The sequence below is a fragment of the Gymnoscopelus braueri genome (assembly GCF_963280865.1).
Source record: "Gymnoscopelus braueri genome assembly, chromosome: 23".
NCBI lineage: Eukaryota > Metazoa > Chordata > Actinopteri > Myctophiformes > Myctophidae > Gymnoscopelus > Gymnoscopelus braueri.
The window spans coordinates 36830912-36850911 of record NC_137625.1 but is presented as its reverse complement, the minus strand read 5'-3'; the positions used below and the strand labels follow the sequence as shown (position 1 = coordinate 36850911).

General features: G+C 42.1%; 1 protein-coding gene across 1 annotated transcript in view; it reads left to right on the top strand.

The window, feature by feature from the left end:
• The window catches only part of grm8a (glutamate receptor, metabotropic 8a), a gene marked incomplete at its 3' end in the record, with an annotated part of 401396 nt that overhangs the window by 339091 nt on the left and 42305 nt on the right, over positions 1-20000 (top strand). The window contains exon 7 of the mRNA XM_080420982.1: positions 2328-2467. Coding sequence (XP_080277108.1) covers positions 2328-2467 — 140 coding nt within the window. The remainder of the gene's footprint in view (positions 1-2327; positions 2468-20000) is intronic.

The window sequence follows — 20000 nt, the reverse complement described above, 5'->3', positions numbered from 1 at the left end:
AATCTTGTCGTCTCCTCATAGAGCTATTCAGTTCAAAGTGGTAACGTTTTGACGTGTCCACCTCATAGAGTTAAAAATAGGTCCACGATTATGATTAACGTCATGTTTCACCTCGATGCCATAGTTGCAGTAGCCTATAGCTGTTGTGGAGAGTATTTACGCATCTGTGTTGGATATTTCATCTTCAACCTGCACTGTTGTTAAACTGTAGGACAACTTGCCAACTTTACTCACAAGTGCCCTTGTAGTAGCCTAGTATCTGTGACATATTCTAACTCATAATGATACAACTTGTGTGTGACTGACTGTTAAATACACAACTTTATGTAATGTAACTTGTAACCTCATCGCGGTCTCTGTCTGACTGCCGAGACCACAGTCTCTACGCAGCAGCAGCAACAACTACGCAACAACAGCAGCAACAACTCTCTTCTTCCTGTTGTACCTTCACAATAAAGTGTCTCCCATTTACCGCCAAAAGCAGCACATTTTACACTGGTTATTATTAACAGGAAATAGGTGTAAATTAACAGCGTGTGACGCACTCTTTCTTTCTACCGATCTCTCTCCCAGAAACACACGCACGCTGTTAAGAGAGAGAGAGAGAGAAAGAAAGAGCGAGCGAGCGAGCGAGCGAGCGAGCGAGAGAGAGAGAGAGAGAGAGAGAGAGAGAGAGAGAGAGAGAGAGAGAGAGAGAGAGAGAGAGAGAGAGAGAGAGAGAGAGAGCCTGCAAAGAGGATTTGAAATGTGCCTGATTTGCGGTGATAATTAATGAACTGCCGTGTCATTATCAACCGGTCAGGATGTCCGAAGAGATTTATTTTTTCCGGTCTTTGTCATAAAAAATCGGTCGAAACCGGAAATTATCGGACTAACGCGACCTCTGATATATATATATATATATATATATATATATATATATATATATATATATATATATATATATATATATATAAATATATATATATATATATATATATATATATATATATATATATATATATATATATATATATACATCTGAAGTCGTGCTCATGTCACGCTCATGACACATAGGAGTGTTGTCGAACCTCAACAAATCAGTCAGCTCCATATATGGGCACAAAAGGGGGTATACCCCTTGAAAATGTCAATTCTATTTACTAAATGGCTGGATAAATGGGGAGACCCCAATTACTGAACAAACACTATATAGCAGTGATTACATATAGAGCTTTAACTTTTTAACAATACACTTTTTGTTTCAACAAAAATGGGAATTTACATCAACTTTAACTCATAATTAGGTTGTTTGTTATTGTTATGAAATGTAAAGCGCGGTACTCCGGTGTTGATTAAAAACAAATATTATAGTTGCTTCATTACAACTCATTATATCCCAGTGTCCTCTCAGCACCCCCCCCCCCACCAGGGAGTTACTGTATGAGTACTTCTTGTTACTTCTTGATGTCTTTGTTATGTTTAAGGAAGTTCACTACCAGCTTAAATAATAATAATAATAATACACTTTATTTGTATAGCACCTGTCATGACATGAAATGCAGCTCAAAGTGCTTTACAGAACAAATAGAACCATATATTAAAAGGAATTGTCCTATTTCCCTTTCTAACGACTTGACCTCGACCTTAAAGGAAAAACAGGATGTTCCAAGGAAAGGTGTGAAGGAGAATTCTTAATGAGGAAGGAATCCAAGCCTCTCCCTGAATCCTTGGACCTCTACAAAGCTCCCCATGGCTTCATAGCATTCTAATGACATCCATTCAGCCATATATCACCCTTAAGCCCTATTTTATATTTTGACGTATGAAGGTGTCGTGCAATGAGCAAATGGCCGATATGCAAGCTTGTAGATTGGCTATTTGCATCCCTTTAACATTTTTGAAACCTTTTTTGAAAATTATTTGTTTTAATTGAAAAAACAGATGATTGAAATGTTTGAACATGTATAATATCACCAGATGTAGCCTACTGTGTATATTACCTGAAGAGTAGACCATCTTTCTACCTATTCTTTGAATGTCCTTCTTTGTTTCATGTTCCAGGAAGCTCAATAGTCCACATTGAATTAATAAGCCTGAGGGGTGGAGCATCTTTGTAACTTTTTAACCACTTAAATCCCAGCATCCATATGCTGGGAGAAACTTTTGCTGGGAAAATAGCCGATCTACAAGCGCAACGTTTGTGACGAGCTGTAAGCTTGTAGCGAAGATACACTACTACATTTCATGTCGAGCAAAAACAGAAAATACACAGAAAATACAATAGTATAGAGCCCTGGTGGAAGTATAGGGTTTAAGTGATTGAACACCTTTATTTTGCTTTCCAGGAAGTGCGGGCACGCCTGTGGTGTTCAACGAGAACGGAGACGCTCCGGGGAGGTACGACATCTTCCAGTACCAGATCACCAACAGATCTACTACAGAGTACCGCGTTATTGGGACTTGGACCAACCGATTGCACCTGAATGTGAGTGCTTTGGCACGCACACACACACACACACGCACACACACACACGCAAACACAAGGACTGTTGGCAGGCACATATTTCACACCAAAATACCTAAACATAGACTATGTGATTCAAATGATTTTTTTCTCCAAAAAAAGACTCTTGGACAAGAACTCAAGAGATATTTATTTGAAAAGTGCATTCCGGAAAACAATCAGAGTGCTAGAAATTCAAAACAAGAACAAGATCAAGAGAGTGACATGAAAACACATGAAAGGAGCGGGGAAAAAAACAGTCAGATCACAAGATGAGATGGAAATGAATGGCAGTTACTGTATATTAATGAAGGGAGACTGGCTGGTAAACAGCATTCTAATGAGACGCCACTGATCATCCTGGGAGATGTGGCTGGTATGTGTGTGGGTGTGCGTGCGTGCACACATGTGTGTGTGTGTTTGCAAACATGCTGCATATGAACGTACAGTATGCATGTGTTCTGTGTGTGTATTCATTAACCATTTCCACCCTACAGTACACTGGATACTGTACATTACATTACATTACATTACAGTCATTTAGCAGACGCTTTTATCCAAAGCGACTTACAATAAGTGCATTCAACATAGGTAGGGAACGAAAACTACTAATCACCAGAAGTCCTTAGTGCATTATCTGCAAAAACAAGCAACCAAGAGTATACCTAGCGCTAAGGTAAAAGTGCAATATATCAGCTACCTATTTCCTTAAACAGATGAGACAAAGTAGCTAAATCAAATGAGCATGAGCTAAAACAAATAAGTGAATCGACTAAACAAGATCCAATAAACAATCCAATAATCCAATAAACAATACAGCAATAGAAAACAAGCGTTCGTACAGCTAGTTAACAACAAGTAGGTCAGGCAGAGAGGAAGGGTAGTGTTTCCTGAAGAGGTGAGTTTTCAGCCTGCGGCGAAATATGGGCAGTGACTCTGCTGTCCTAACATCAGTGGGAAGTTCATTCCACCACTGTGGGGCCAGAACAGAAAAGAGTCGTGACCGTGTGGATCGGCCAGAAGGACCCTTGAGTGACGAGGCAATCAGTCGCCCCGAGGTGGCAGACCGAAGTGGTCGGGCAGGGGTGTAGGCATCGACCATAGCCCGGAGGTAGGAAGGAGCTGTTCCTTTCACTGCCCTATAGGCTAGCACCAGGGTTTTGAACTGGATGCGAGCCGCTACGGGGAGCCAGTGTAGAGAGCGGAGAAGGATGGTTGTGTGGGAGAACTTGGGGCGGTTGAACACCAGACGAGCCGCAGCTTTCTGAACAAGCTCCAGGGGTTTGATGGCAGATGCCGGAGCACCAGCACTGGTGTACTTACTGTAGTTGACTGGGGTACCACAGAGGTCTTTGACCCCCCTCCTTTTTTCCTTTCCGTTCATTTGGCCAATCCACTTGAACCCCAGCATCCATATTCTGGGGGGTAACATTAGCCAAACATAGCCGCTCTACAAGCTCACAACGCTTGCGACGCGTTGTGAGCTTGTGGAGTGGCTATTTTTGGTAAAGAGATTTGGTGTAGAACAATTGTTCTTAAACCTTTTAGCCCAAGACCCAAAAGAGAAATTAGACGTTTACCCGGGACCCAATCTAGTGAACGTAGCAGATCTACAAGCTCACAGCGCGGCGCGAAGCTTATAGATTTGCTATTCTCACTACTTCTTAAACTTTGATTTTATTTTACAAAAATTCTATTTATGAAAAATGTTGGAATTAGAATAGTTTTACACTTGTTTTCAATAGATGAAAAGTTGAGATTTTTATGTTTGAACCCTTTTAAATCTTTTGAAATAATGTATGTATTTAATGTAGGTAATGTATTTTAATGTAGGTAACGCAGAAAATAAGGTATTTTACTTGCGTTGTGACCCATAAAAATTGTTTGGGAAACAGTGGTGTTGACAGTCCAATTACAGAGACAACTCAGGTCTAGGTAATTAAGCCTATAGGGATTAAGTAGTTAAGGCACAACGTTTGGAAAATCCAACAGAATGTGAAGTTGAAGTGTCCGGCTCTCAGAAACAAAAAGTAGAAGTCCTGGGCCCATATGTGCTATACAAAGACTGTGTGTGCATAACAATGATGCCGAGCAACTTTACACAAAGTCCACTGTAGGTAAGGTATTTATGAAAAGGAACCTTGACGTGAGAAAGTGAGTATGACTCTACAATATAGGCGCTGTCATGGAATTCTAACTTTTGAGACAATTTAAACATTTGACACCTGCAGTATTGGTTTTGATCCAATTTACATGTGCAGGGAGTCAACACAGTGACAGTTCTCTCCCTACTGGAGGAGCAAGCAGTGTTTTATACATAATATATATATACCGTACTGTATAAGTACATGTTTTCAGAAACCAGAACCACAAATCACAGCTTTGTGTGGTGTCTTCTGGACTGAAAAAAGAGGTGGGGGGGGGAGAGAGAGAGCGAGAGAGAGAGAGAGAGAGAGAGAGAGAGAGAGAGAGAGAGAGAGAGAGAGAGAGAGAGAGAGAGAGAGAGAGAGAGAGATAATATATGTTGTGTGTAATAGTAAGCATTAAATATGTGTTATACAAATACATGTATATATTATTCAACAGTGTACACAGATACTCAGGGAGAGTGGGATGATTTTGTGGAAAGATATGTGTAGAAAGAATGACAAATGTTATGTTTTGTTTGCTATTTTTAGTCTCAGTGTAATAGCCTGTTTATGTTTGAATCCAAGTTCTCAGTGACAGAAACATTTATGCGTTTCAAACTGGCATAGTTTATTTTCCCCCGCAGTCATTATCAATTACCCGGGTTGAGCAATTTCTCAAAGAATTTGAACTGATTGCTGCTTTTTCTTGAGGGAGGGTAGAATGAGATCGTGCATGAGGCCTGTACGGCAGATGGCTATCCCCTGTTTCTGTAGTGTGAGGCAGCTTGATGTACAAGTACTGTACGTATCCTGGACATGACGAGAGTATGTCACAGGGACTTACAAGCCCCCAGAACCACGGTAGAACAGTGAAGCTGCCGTCGCCTGGTGGTCAAATCTGGGATTGCAATACGTCCGCATTTAAAACGCCACTGCACATGCTTCTACCGTTTGAAACCCTTCCGCATTTGGGAACAAAAATTTTGTGCTGAAATCAAGAAAAATGCGGAAGTAGAGCGTTTTTCCGAGTGTTTAAAACTCTGAGTGAGCAACTTTCATTGAAATGAATAGCTGGGGACGGGGCAGTCCGTCCTATAACTCTATTACCCCTAATCCAACCTTTGCTGCTAAATGCTAAGCAGGGAGGCACTGGCTCCAATTTCTTTTAGAGTCTTTGGTGTGACTCAGACTGGGGATTCGAACCCTGACCTCCCAGCCTCAGGGCGGATACTCTAACCACAAGGCTACTGAGCTGGTGCAAGCAGTGGTGATTTGGGCATATATGATTTGAATATTTGCCCAACCCCCCCTCCACGCAACTCGAGCTGGGAGGAGGCCATGGGGCAAACCGTAGCTTTGGTGGAGGGACTATATCTCCACGCTGGCCTGGGAATGCCTCGCGGGATCCCCCAGTCAGAGATGGCTAACATCTCAGGGAAAGGGAAGTGAGGGGTCCCCCTGGTGGAACTGCGACCCTCTGCGACCCGACTTTGGATAAGCAGTTAAAGATGGATGGCTGGATGGTATTAGAGTGTTTAATGAGTGTGCATAACTGTTGCGCAGTCGCTGCTTTCGCTCGTTATTGTTGTATATCACTGGTGCTCAACCTGTGGGCCGGGAGGATATATTGCAAATAATTGGCAAAAACACTATGGTTTGTGATACCAATAAATAAGAACTTAAAGTAAACTACGCTGATCCAAGGTGGAACACAATCGATTGATTGATCGATAAAATAAAACATGCTCCGAAAATCTACACGGCCCACCCATCTGACCACTTAACCCATTCAATAGGGGAATGCATCTATTCTGTGTCACTTTGGATTTCTTTGGCTATACAAAAATAAGCTTGTAGATCTGCTATTTTTGAGGAAAAAAATTTGACAATGTGTGCAAATCATTGAATATATATATTCTTAAAGCCAACATTTGTAACTCAAGTCTTTGCTGGGGGTTCCCTGGAACAACATATTTTACAAATGTTTTACAAATGTTCGCTGAAAATATATATTCAGTTTGGTGCCTTGCATGGTTACCTCCGCCATCGGTGTGTGAAATGGGTGAATGTAATGCACATTGTGGATGAAGGCGCTGTATAAATGTGCCATTTACCATTTTTATTTCACCATTTTAATGTACCATAAACGCTCTAATAGCAGTCAGGGCCTTTATTTACCTCATACAGAGAGAATCAGACCTTAATTACAGTCAGGCTATTATTAGAGCCAGTAAAGAAAAGTAATGTCAGCACACAGTTTAATGTTGTCCGTGATTTATTGGGCCCTATTTCACCTTCGGCCAAATATTGTTTGTTTGAATAGAGGCTATTAAAGCACACAGCATTATACAGTGTGTGGACATTAGCTTTCTTTACTTTGAGTTTTTTTTTTTTTTTGGCTCCAGTACAGGTTGTATTAAGAATTGTGGGAATGTGCCTACAGTATCCCAACTCTTTTCATCTATTTATCTTTTTGTAAGTAAGCTCTTGTTTTAATATTATTATATCATGATTTAGTAGTGGTGAATTAAGATAAGTATGGGGGCAAGACCTTTGTTGTTGTTAGAATTAAGGAATGCATAACTCATAGGAAAGAGGCACAGGAAGTTATGGGCTGAGTAATGGGCTTATTTAGCTACTGTACTAGACCATAGATCTTCAACAGGAGGACCGAGTTACCACAGCCAAATCTTTGTGTGACAGGCAATTAACCACTTCAACCCCAGCATCTGTATTCTTGGGGGAACATTAACCGAAAATAGTCGATCTACATACAAGCTCAGATGTGAGCACCGTTGCACCTTTTTTTCCCTATTTTTATTCCCTCTACACCAAATCTCAAGCAAAGCGATCTACATGCTCACAATGCATTACTGAATGTTCGCCACAGAATGGGAATGTTGGGTGTTATGTGGTTTAGGGAAATCAATTTGAACCATTTCCTAACCAGTTGTTTGATTTGATCGTTATACTGTCATGAACTGAATCACATCATGACAAACATGGGAGACGACACACAGAGTTAACTTTAAATGTATTTATTAATAACTAATATAAACAGAACTTAATACTTAATTAGCGTGGGGTGTGGATAGTCAGTAGTATCAGTAGTGTGGTGCATGTATGGATGTGTGAAAATGTAGTGTATGTGCAAGGTGCAGAACAAAGTAAACCTAAACTCAAACAGAACCAAAAACAAACAATGTTTCCTGTGTAGGAGAGAGAGACAGAATGGCTCTGACCAGCCTGCTTAAATACTCCAGCAGGTGATTGGAGTCAGGTGTGCCTCGTCGTCTAGGCACACCCCTGCAGGCTGGTCCCCTCCTCCTACACAGAAACAGAACACAATTAGAATCACAGCAACACAAATAGGATGGGTCATCACACCCCCCCCCCATAAGATAGGAGACCAACCAGGTACTCCGTAACCTTTAATTCCACTTTACAGTTCTCATCAATCATCCTAATACCTGACCCATCCATCCCACCCACCAGCTCACCCCCTCAGTCACCTGTAGAAACAGTATTAAGAGTGATGAGTGACAGAGTAAATAGACGGATACAGGCACAAAAATATAGGTTAACTGTAACTAACTCAGAGCCTTACACTAGAATGCACGTGAAAGGGCATCAGCAATTACATTTTCATGGCCTTTTATATGCCGAATGTCCAAATTGTATGGCTGCAAAAATAATGCCCACCTCATCAAACGCTGATTTGGGTTTTGTAAGGAACGCAGAAAGGTAAGGGGATTATGATCCGTGTATACCACCAGAGGACTCCCAGTGCTGATATACACATCAAAATGCTGCAATCCCCAAACTAAGGCCAAGGCTTCTTTCTCGATGACCGAATAGTTTACCTGATAGGAATTGAATTTTTTTGAAAAAAAACCTAATGGTTTCTCCACCCCACTGTCATCCGCTTGTAACAAAACCGCTCCTGCCCCCACATAACTGGCATCTACCTGCAACAAAAAGCATTTGTCAAACTGAGGTGCTGCCAGAACAGGTGAAGAACACAGAAGAGCTTTTACATTTTCAAAAGCACACTGAGCCTTATCTGACCAAATAAACTTTACTTTAGCCTTCAGAAGATCAGTAAGAGGTGCTACAACTGATGAAAAGTTTCTACAGAAACTTCTGTAATATCCTATCATTCCCAAATAACGCATTAAATCTTTTTTTGTTAATGGAATTGGAAATTTCTTGATGGCCACCACTTTTGCCTCAACCGTGCGCACTTGTCCCTGACCCACAACCTTGCCTAAGTATGTAACAGTAGCTCTGGCAAATTCACACTTAGCCAAGTTTACAGTCAAACGTGCCCACACCAGCCGGTCAAACAGTGCACGCGTCCTCTGAACATGTTCCTCCCAAGAGTCACTAAAAATGACCACGTCATCAAGATACACCGCACAACCCGACAGACCTGACACCACCAGGTTCATCAGCCGTTGGAATGTGGCCGGAGCGTTTCGTAAACCAAAGGGCATTACCTTATAGGAGTACAGACCGGTAGGGGTTATAAAAGCACTTATCTCCTGAGCCCTAGGGGTCAGTGGGACCTGCCAGTATCCTTTAAGCAAGTCAAATTTACTCACAAATTTGGCAGAACCCACTTGGTCCACGTTTGGTCTAGGGGTATGATTCCCGCTTTGGGTGCGAGAGGTCCCGGGTTCAGATCCCGGACGAGCCCCCATCTTGTCATGAACTGAATCACATCATGACAAACATGGGAGACGACACACAGAGTTAACTTTAAATGTATTTATTAATAACTAATATAAACAGAACTTAATACTTAATTAGCGTGGGGTGTGGATAGTCAGTAGTATCAGTAGTGTGGTGCATGTATGGATGTGTGAAAATGTAGTGTATGTGCAAGGTGCAGAACAAAGTAAACCTAAACTCAAACAGAACCAAAAACAAACAATGTTTCCTGTGTAGGAGAGAGAGACAGAATGGCTCTGACCAGCCTGCTTAAATACTCCAGCAGGTGATTGGAGTCAGGTGTGCCTCGTCGTCTAGGCACACCCCTGCAGGCTGGTCCCCTCCTCCTACACAGAAACAGAACACAATTAGAATCACAGCAACACAAATAGGATGGGTCATCACAATACTAATTATTATTATTATTATTATTATTATTATTATTATTATTATTATTATTATTTGTTTTGTTTTGTTTTGTTTTGTTTTGTTTTAATTATTATTATTATTATTATTATTATTATTATTATTATGACCTTTATTTACACAGGGTAGGTTCACTGAGAACAAAATCTGTTTTTCAGGAACACTCCTGAGTGAGTGAGTGAGTGATGAAATGTGGGTTGGGTCATGACCGAAAGAATGAGATTGTGGACACAAGCGGCCAAAATGAGTTGGCCGCCAGAGGAGACTGGCTGGCATCTCCCTTAATATATTATAAGGTGAGAATCTGAGTCATGCATGAGGGACTTTGACTATATATATATTTTAAAGGTTGACCGGACGGCCAAGGCTCCAAGAATTAGACCATGCTTTTTGTTGTTTTTTTTATTTACCAAACCTCTCCAAACACCAACCTGGCAGTGCAATAATATTTACAGTGACGGACTGTCCAAAAAATAGGCACGTCAAAATTGTACTTTTGTAACGAACAGCAACTTAGGTAACCATTAAAACTGCCCACAAAAAGTTGGGAAACATGCTCAGGTGTGTGACTGGCACCTGAGCATGGGTTCTGCAACTTTGAGTTTATGTATGCTCCACCAAGCAGTAACACTGCCCCCATGGAAAGATGCCGTGTTTATCCCTTCAGGATAATGCCTGTGCAATAGGGCAAGTGGAAGCTGGTGTTCCGTTACGCAGAGTGGCAGCATTATTTGGTGTCAGCCCTGGTGCCATTTCCAAACTTAGGACCAAGTTCTGTGAGACTGGTGAAGTCAAAGGAAGACAACAACCGAAGAAGACCGGTTCCTCACCCTTGCTTCACTGAGGAACCATCTTTTTCTTCCAGAGATTTACAGGCAAGATTTGCACAACATTACCAAAGACAGATGTCAAAGTTGCAGGACCCATGCTCAGGTGCCAGTACTGGCACACACCTGCCTGCAAATGGTACCATGGCTGACACCAAATAATGCGTAACGGAACACCAGCGTCACTTGCCCTATTGCACAGGCCTTATCCTGAAGGCACAAACATGGCATCTTTCCATGGGGGCAGTGTTGCTGCTTGGAGCATACACAAACTCAACAAAGTTGCAAGACCCATGCTCAGTTGCGAGTCACACACCTGTGACTGGCACACACCTTTCAGCAGGTGTGTGCTGACAGGTCGCTAAAAACAAGAGTGGTTACCAACATAAACATATTGGGAGATTTGGGCAAATGTTTTGGAGGCGCTACCTACATGTTTAGCTGTGTTACTCATTCCACGATTGCACGATCCTTACAAGTTATACCTTGTTGTAAAGTTGACAAATCAACGATAAAAATGACATAAAACACAATACCAATTGGTATTATTTAAGGGGAGAAATAATCGACCGAAATTAAGTTTCCGAATTTTGTAGGCAGTTAACTTTGTGGGCAGTTATATGGGCTACACCCTTCTATGAAGTGCCCCAGCAGCTCTCTTCCTCTGGCTGTCCACGAGCCTGCCCAAACTGAACCATCACCAGCCACCATTTTAAAGCAGGTGGGCCATACCAAGAATACTCACAGTAATTTGTATCCATGAACTTAAACAAGGCAAACTATGTCCCATAAGTCATCTACAATCACATCAATTATTTTTATTTCATTTCCATGTTTCCGGCACCACTTAATTCACACATTTACAATTAGAAAAACTACCAGATAAAACAGGAACAAACCCCTGTACTCTGCAGTACTTGGCACCTCCCAATCAACAGCGGATTGCCAGCACTGGATGCGCCGTGACACACATATATATACACGCTAACAATTGTAAATCGACTGCAGAACATGGAGGCACACTGTTGCATTGTCTGATTACATTGAGCGAAGCTGTGACATATAGGGTCATAGGAAGCATTGACATTTGGTTTATAGCTATTATAAGGTCACTTTCAAGTCATATTATAGTTTGACTGCAGGTCACGGGTCCATGATATGCATGCTGTAGAAACACACGCACACGCACACGCACGCGCACACGCACACGCACACGCACACGCACACGCACACGCACACGCACACACACACACACACACACACACACACACACACACACACAATATCAAATTTGTCGCGCCTTCTCCCTCTGACACAGACACAAAATGCCACCCTTTCTCTTGTAATCGGTTTCTCACTTCAATGCATACAGGATTTCATTCCTTTCATGCTCTCGCTCTCTTTCCTCTTGCTTCATTACAATACATGCACACGCACGCACACGCGCACACACACACACACACACACACACACACACACACACACACACACACACACACACACACACACACACACACACACACACACACACACACACACACACACCCCTCAGGCAGTGTGTAGTGCATAGTGTGAGTATCCACTCAGGAGTTGATTAGTCAGACCACATGACAGATGAGGACACTTAATACATGCATAATGACTCACTCATTGTCTGTCTGTGTGTCTGTCTGAGAGAGAGAGAGAGAGAGAGAGAGAGAGAGAGAGGAGAGAGAGAGAGAGAGAGAGAGAGAGAGAGAGAGAGAGAGAGAGAGAGAGAGAGAGAGACTCTGTGTTAACTTAATGATCCGTACCTTTTTAAATCAAAATAAATGAAACACTTGACTAGCACAACTGTTTTTGAATAGAAAGCTAAATACAATTGAATAAAGGGATATTTTGAACACAATGGTATCAAAACTGGATTCACTTGAATGTTATGGCCACCGTTTAAAACAAATCAGCTTTCAGTCCATGTCTTATTTGTTTGTTATATTGTTCATCATTCATGCGTAGCATCAGCTACCTATGGTATTCTTTTAGAGTTTTCAAAGCAGAATATTGTAACGGCGAAGGGGTTGCCAAAGCAGAAATGCCATACTGAATCACTGGAGGGGGGGGGGGGGGGTTAAATGTTATACTTCTGAGATCCAGTTTTCCTCTAGTTAGTTAAGTTTAAACTATGGGCATTAAAAGACCACTTCACCCATTTTCAACCTATCTTTATGTAATTGGTCCTAATGCTCATTATAATATGGTACCATTTTTGTCCGCTTGGTATGTGTCTCATGGGAGGGCTGTGGACACTTTAGAAACCTGCCTACCAGTGATGACATTTTTTCTTAAATTATTATTATTATTAACGTGAGATCAATGGCTTCTATTATAGCATGCTGACTTTCGAGGAATAGAAAGCCTGCATGTTTTTACTGGCTTGGATTACCCATCACTGGTAAACAGTTTTTAAAGAAAAAAGCAGCTCTTTTACATAATGTATATAGGCTATATTTTAATATAAACACATTTAGTAACAGAGGTTTTTAAAACAGGGTACATCCAGTGCCAGCGCTTATTCTTACCGTGTACACTGATCTGTTTAGAGCTGTAGACGCCACGACGAGGACGCGGATGTAAACAAAGGGTGCGTGCGCGATGGTCGAGGGTCCCGACTATCGACTGGTCGAATATTGCTCGTTTTCACCACTGTAAAAAGATATGGAGATAGGGACCTTTTTCTCCAGATCATATAATTGGAGAGGTACGTTTTTTGGACTGGATTCCCATCCGTCCATTCCATTTTACAGGGTCCGTGGATCATTCCTAAGTTGCGTTAGAGCGCCCCATGTGGAGAAAACATAAAAAAATAAAACAATTTGAACACACGTAGATCTACGGTTATGTCACTCAATGTGTTAATGTTATATTATCATTCAAATGTTAGTGTTTTGCCAATTATTCGAGGGCCCACTTGCAATATCCCCCACAGCTTGAGAACCGCTGTTCTATATAGAAACGCCTGCCTCTATTCACATGACAAGCCCAGCTCAACCCCACAGATCCAAGAAGGCAAGGCAAGGCAGTTGTATTTGTACAGCACATTTCAACAACAAGGCAATTCAATGTGCTTTTACACAGAACATCAAGCAAAGGAAACACAATTATACAATGACATTAGGATGCATACAACAAAAGAAGGAGTAAAACATAACAGTTACAGTGCAGAAGATAATGAAAAAGAAAAGAAGAAAAGTAACTCAATCAAAGGCAGCGGCAAACAGAAAGGTCTTTATTTGCGTTTTAAAATAAATAAGAGTGGCAGCAGACCTGCAATTTTCCGAGAGTTTGTTCCAGATAATGTGGTGCATACAAACTAAATGCTACTTCCCCTCGTTCACTTTTGGTTTTAGGAACAGAAAGCAGACATTTATCCCCGATGACCTGAGAGGTCTGGATGGTTCATGATATTGTACAAGATCAGAAATGTATTTAGTCCCTGAACCATTCAAATAGACCAACAGTAGTATTTTGAAATCAATCATTTGACACACAGGGAGCCAGTGTAAGGATTTAAGAACTGGAGTGATATGCGCCACTTTCTTGGTATTTGTAAGGACTCGAGCAGCAGGGTGCGCACGGCGTACTGTATAGTGTCAGGTCACGTGTGAAGTAGCCTCGATCTCCAGGCTTTTATTGTTTAGTGTTGCTAAAAAATAAAAGCCTGGCCCAGCGCGTCGGTGTACTCGGTATAAGGAAGTGTTTCACTTCCCAACCAACCAGAGTGCAGTGGGCGTCGCTTGTAATGTTGTGTTAACGGGGCGGGGGTTGACGGACAGATCGGTGAACCAATGGGATCAGCCGCAGTCTCTCGCCGGCTCTTTACACCCGCCCCTCTATACACGAAATCAGGAGCGTTGGGGCAGTCTACGTGTGAAGAAGCCCTTTAGACCAAGGGTTTCCAAACTTTTCAGGCCGCGACCGCCCAAAATAATCATATATGAACTGGGACCCCCCACCCTGACAAGAATTGTAGACAAATTACAGTTAGTTTGACTCGGTTCCACAGATAAACATTGTGAAAATAGCCGAACTACAAGCTCACACTGCGAGGCGTTGTGAGCTTGTAGATCGGCTATTTTCACAATGTTTGCCTCTTTCTTAGGTCATTTTTGACAATTTGTCCAATTTGGTATTACATAGGTCTTAAAGTCCTTTATGTACAGTATATTCACTTATACTGTATGTTGGTTTGTCTACTGTCGAGTGAGAAAACAATGTTGCACATTAAGCTTTTCATCTGGGACCCCCCCAAAATAATTTGGGGATCCCCTTGGGAGTCCCGAACCCCCTGGGGGTCCCGACCCCCAGTTTGGGAACCACCCCTTTAGACTTTTTAACACCGTGCCAAAGGAAATGGGAACTGCGGGTCTTGTAGGGACAGAACACGGCAGAAAGACTTCTCCAGTGGATCATTAGAAGACTTGTTTAAACATTTTATGCCTGTGATCCAATCTGCCACTCGTCCCCCACTGCGCGCACCTCAACACGTATGTGACAAATAAAACCTCTTACAGCTTCAGCCTTGACGCTCGTCGTCTCTCATAAATGTATTAACCCATTAAGACCTGAGGCCGATTCTACAAATGCCTTCCTAAATCAGTGGTTCTCAAACTTTTTCGTGCTGAGGACCCTCAAATTGATGTATTTTCACCTGAACAGAGTTTGTGCCAGGGACCCCCAGAAGAGAAGATTTGTGTTTAAAAAAAAGTACAAAGTGACGCGCTGTGAGCTTGTAGATCTGTTATTTTTTAGAACTACTGTTCTAAATTTTCTGAAAAACACATGTTGCTACATGCCTATATATAGTTAAAATCTAAAATGACACAGATGCTTTCCCGGTTTTAACAGGTTAACGAGCCCTTTTGGCTTTTCAAGTGATTCGGTGACAAAACCGCACCGAGGACATACTAGGTGACAAGACTGACACCCGCTCCTCTCCAGTGAGGGATCATGATTTAATGATCAGCCACGCGTTCAACTTTTGATGCCACCCGCTCCCAATTTGGGACCCCTGACACGTCTGCGCGACAGCTGTGACCTAGTTTGGGTTCTCTAGTGATTTAAAACCTACTGTAGCAACCGAGCCAAATAATGGAGGGGGGAGAGAGAGAGAGAGACAGACAGACAGCGAGAGCTGCGAGACAGAGACAGAGAGAGAGAGAGAGAGAGGAGAGAGAGAGAGAGAGAGAGAGAGCTGCGAGACAGCGAGACAGCGAGAGAAGAGAGAGAGAGAGAGAGAGAGAGAGAGAGAGATGAGAGAGAGAGAGAGAGAGAGAGCTGCGAGACAGCGAGAGAGAGAGAGAGAGAGAGAGAGAGAGAGAGAGAGAGAGAGAGAGAGAGAGAGAGAGGAGAGAGAGAGAGACTGTAGCTACTGGGTTATGCATGACCAGACATCAAAGTAGAGACTGGAGGGTGTTTCTTTTTTTATTAATGTTTTTATTTTATTTATCTTATTCCAATGGAATCTGCCCGAGAGGACAAAGAATCTCTCCTCTTTGAAATTAAAATAATATCCTTGTTATTGCACCGTTGTTTCCTTTTTAAGAGCATTAAAAAGGGGGCCAATGCGTTTCAGCGTTCATTGGAGACTTTGGGACAGCTGTAAATGAAGAAAAAAGGGGGGAGAGTCTGGGCTGTCTTGTCTTTATTGCGACAGACTAGATGAGTGGAGGGTTAATAGGAGAGCTGGAGACATGGACCACGTCCTCTGGGACACCAGAGGTCCATTGGGGTCCAGGTACCAGTAAATTATTGTCTGGTATGGTTATTTTATTGAAAAGTGAAGACTGGCCCTGAAGAGTGTGTGTGTGTGTGTGTGTGTGTGTGTGTGTGTGTGTGTGTGTGTGTGTGTGTGTGTGTGTGTGTGTGTTGTGTGTGTGTGTGTGTGTGTGTGTGTGTGTGTGTGTGTGTGTGTGTGTGTGGGTGTGCGCGTGTGTGTGTGTGTGTGTGTGAGATTGAGAGGAAACCGTTCCCTGGGTCACAAATCCCAAGTATTACTTTCTGGATTTGCAATTAATTTGTATTGGAGCATTCATTCATAGAAAGTAACACTAACTGCTTTAGAGGGTTCAAAGCAACAGAAAAGATAAAGCCACTATAAGGCAATAAACAATAATTTACAATGTCATAACAGCTTAAATGCTCTATACTACAAACAAACCATTAACCCTTCACCCTGTGTACAGTACACACCTCGGTTGGAATCAAGAGGGAGGCCCAGTGGTCCTGCGTCCTGTTCTAGTTTGAACTCTCCTAGTCTCTAACGAATAGTCAGACAACTATTCCACAGTCTCTGAATGCTACATAGAGTCTGGAACTACGCCTCCCGATAGCCAAGAAAGGAAGCTCTGTATGTCAAAATGTTAGTACTTTTACGTTTGGTACTTTAAGTACATTTTGCTACCAATACTTTTGTACTGTTACTCAAAGTATATTTTTAATTCGCGACTTTTACCTGTAACAGAGTACTTCTACATTGCAGTATTGATACTTTTACTTAAGTAAAACATTTGAGCACTTTTTCCACCACTGCTAATCAGCGAGCTATGTATGCTTTGAATAATGTGATTTATAGTAGGACAAATTGACGTTTTCAGCACTTCCGTGCTCCTGACTGTACGACGGAAGCATTTGAAAAAAAAGACTAATACTCTCCTAATTAAAACATTATGTATACACTTTCACAACTGATAGACCAGACCAGTCAACACAACACTACTGAGAACCTGCAATGAATACCAACTGCAATTAACCCAACAACAATTTGTGTGATATTGTTGCATAGTCTGGATGAAATGAGTCAAATAGATGATTTTACTTTATTAAAATAAGTGTTAAATAGGTTAGCTATATACTGTGATAGTACTCATTGCTATAGAGTATTTTTCAGTAACATTGGTCTCCCCGTCTCTCCGGCTCTTTAAGCATTTTCAGGTCAGGATCAGCCAATTTTATCCAACTAGATCTTCAGGCCGGCCTTCAAATCTATCTATATTGCACTGATCAGAGCAATGGTTAAGGCCATTTGAAATGTTAGAAACTGCTATAACACTGCAGTAGTGCCCAACATGTGTGCAATGTTTTTTTTTTTTTTTTTTGTGACTTAATTGTCATGGCATCCCTGAACAACATTTGTGCCATGTTTGGTGATGATTGGAGCAATGCCTGTGGCCCCCGGCCCCTTGGGACCCTGTATTGGTCCCTCCCTGGTGTGACTATTTTCATATAGGAAGGATTAGGAGAGAGAACTCACACAGGATACAGGATGAACAGGTGCAATTGAATGTGATGACACAAAGAGATAAGCAGACACAATTGGAACTGGAGCACTATAACATTGAAGCTGTTAATGGGTACTCTCTCCTCCTGATTGGCTGAAATGTGTGTGTGTGTGTGTGTGTGTGTGTGTGTGTGTGTGTGTGTGTGTGTGTGTGTGTGTGTGTGTGTGTGTGTGTGTGTGTGTGTGTGTGTGTGTGTGTGTGTGTGTGTGTGTGTGTGTTTTCCGTAAAATGCCCACGATGCGAACAAAAGAGCGTATTTTCTCTCCTGCTCTCTGACCCTAACGCTGTCCATGGTGCTGAGTTGTGACTATCGGAGAGAAAGGTCAGTTATTGATTTGCACATTGTCTGTAGCCTACAGAACAGAGAAGAGATCTTTGTGAAGGGCGAGACCGTATTCGGATGCTTTAGTTGTCTCAAGCCATTTATGCACACCTCTAGTGTATTTAAAGTTAAAGTTTTGTAAAATCCATAACTGAGATAAGAAAGTGAGTATAACTTCAGTTCCACAACATGGCGTGGTGTGTTATATAGATCAGGCGTTTTTCAGGCCAAAGACCCCCAGCTGAGTGAGAGATGAAGCAGGGACCTCCTCTATATTGTATAAAATTGTGTTTCAGATGAAACTTTTTAAGTTTACTTGGTCTGCTCTGTTTTCGCTCTACACCAAACCGCTTTGCCAAAAAATAGCAGATCTACAACGCCTCGCAGCGTGAGTCGTTGTGAGCTTGTAGATCTGCTATTTTTTGGCTAAAGTTTTCCTCAGAAAAAGGGATGCAAGTGGTTAAGGTAAAAAAAATCAAATCATATCACACAAAGATTTGGCGGACCCCCTGTAGTAACTCTGAGGACCCCCTAGTGGTCCCGGACCCCCTGTTGAAGACCCCTGATATAGATGGTTCAGCTGCCTCTGAATGCTGTGTTGAAAATGTTGTTTTCCTGTCCTTTGCTTTCAGGTAACCTTGCCACGTCTTATAGCTTTTGCTGAATTTGCTGAACGCCACTAGCTTGGATTCCGCTGTGTTTTTTGTTGTTGTTTTTGAGGTCCTTGATGGCTTGCTAGGGGAAGTACAACGTAGCCCATTAAAACCCAGAAAGCGTATCCTCAAACCTCTCACCAGGAGCTTACCATGTACTAGCCAGGGTATCTGGCCTTACAACCTATATACTCCGGCAACTACAGAGCCCTTCTGATTCTCTTTCACCCCCATGGCACTACTTTACCTTGTGAACCACTTGGGCTGAACATCTCGGTTTAAGTTCTGCTTGGACACCATTGCAGAGGGCCTTGGCTCAGGTTTAGATAACCGGTCGAGCATTAGGTCTGTGTCATTATAGATTTTAGCGTTGGCTATTCAAAAATAGCAGTTATACAAGCTTGTAAATCTGGTATTTTTTAACATTTTAGAAAAAAGTGTTCTTGAATATTTTTGAATTTTGAAAAAGTTTGAGAACTAATGATTTAGAAGGTATTTGTAGAATCGGCCTCAGGTCTTAATGGGTTAGAGTTGGATCTCGGGGGTGCGCTGGGGCTTCGGTCCTGACAGCGGTGAGTATTCAGCTTGATGGGTCGTGGATTTGATAGGTGAGCATTGGGGGCCTTGTGCTTTGATTGGAGGAGGCTGTGGATTTCTGGTGTACTGTTGTCAAAGCAGTCTCGATGTCTTCGTCTGGGGGACCCTACGGATTCCTCTGCTGCCTGATGGATGGATGGATGGATGGATGGATGGATGGATGGATGGATGGCAGGCAGTGCTTTCGTAGCTCCAGGTAGAATTGATGTCAGCAGGGTTGCATTTACTGGGAGGGGATGGTATTCTACTTGGGTAAAAGTACCAAAGCATTGGCATCAAAATATACTAAAGAACCAAAAGTAAAAGTATTCATAAAGTACCCATTTCCCAAGTTTATAAAATGTATAAAAACCTTATGAAAATGGCAGGTCTACAAGCTACACAACACGTCGCATTGCGGCACATTCTGAACTTGTTAATCCATCCATCCGTTGTTAATCCATCCATGTCTCTGCTTTTGGTATCCCCCCTCTGGTCATACATTTTTATGTCCAGTGGGACATTTGTTTTACTCATGTTCACTGTGTGATAT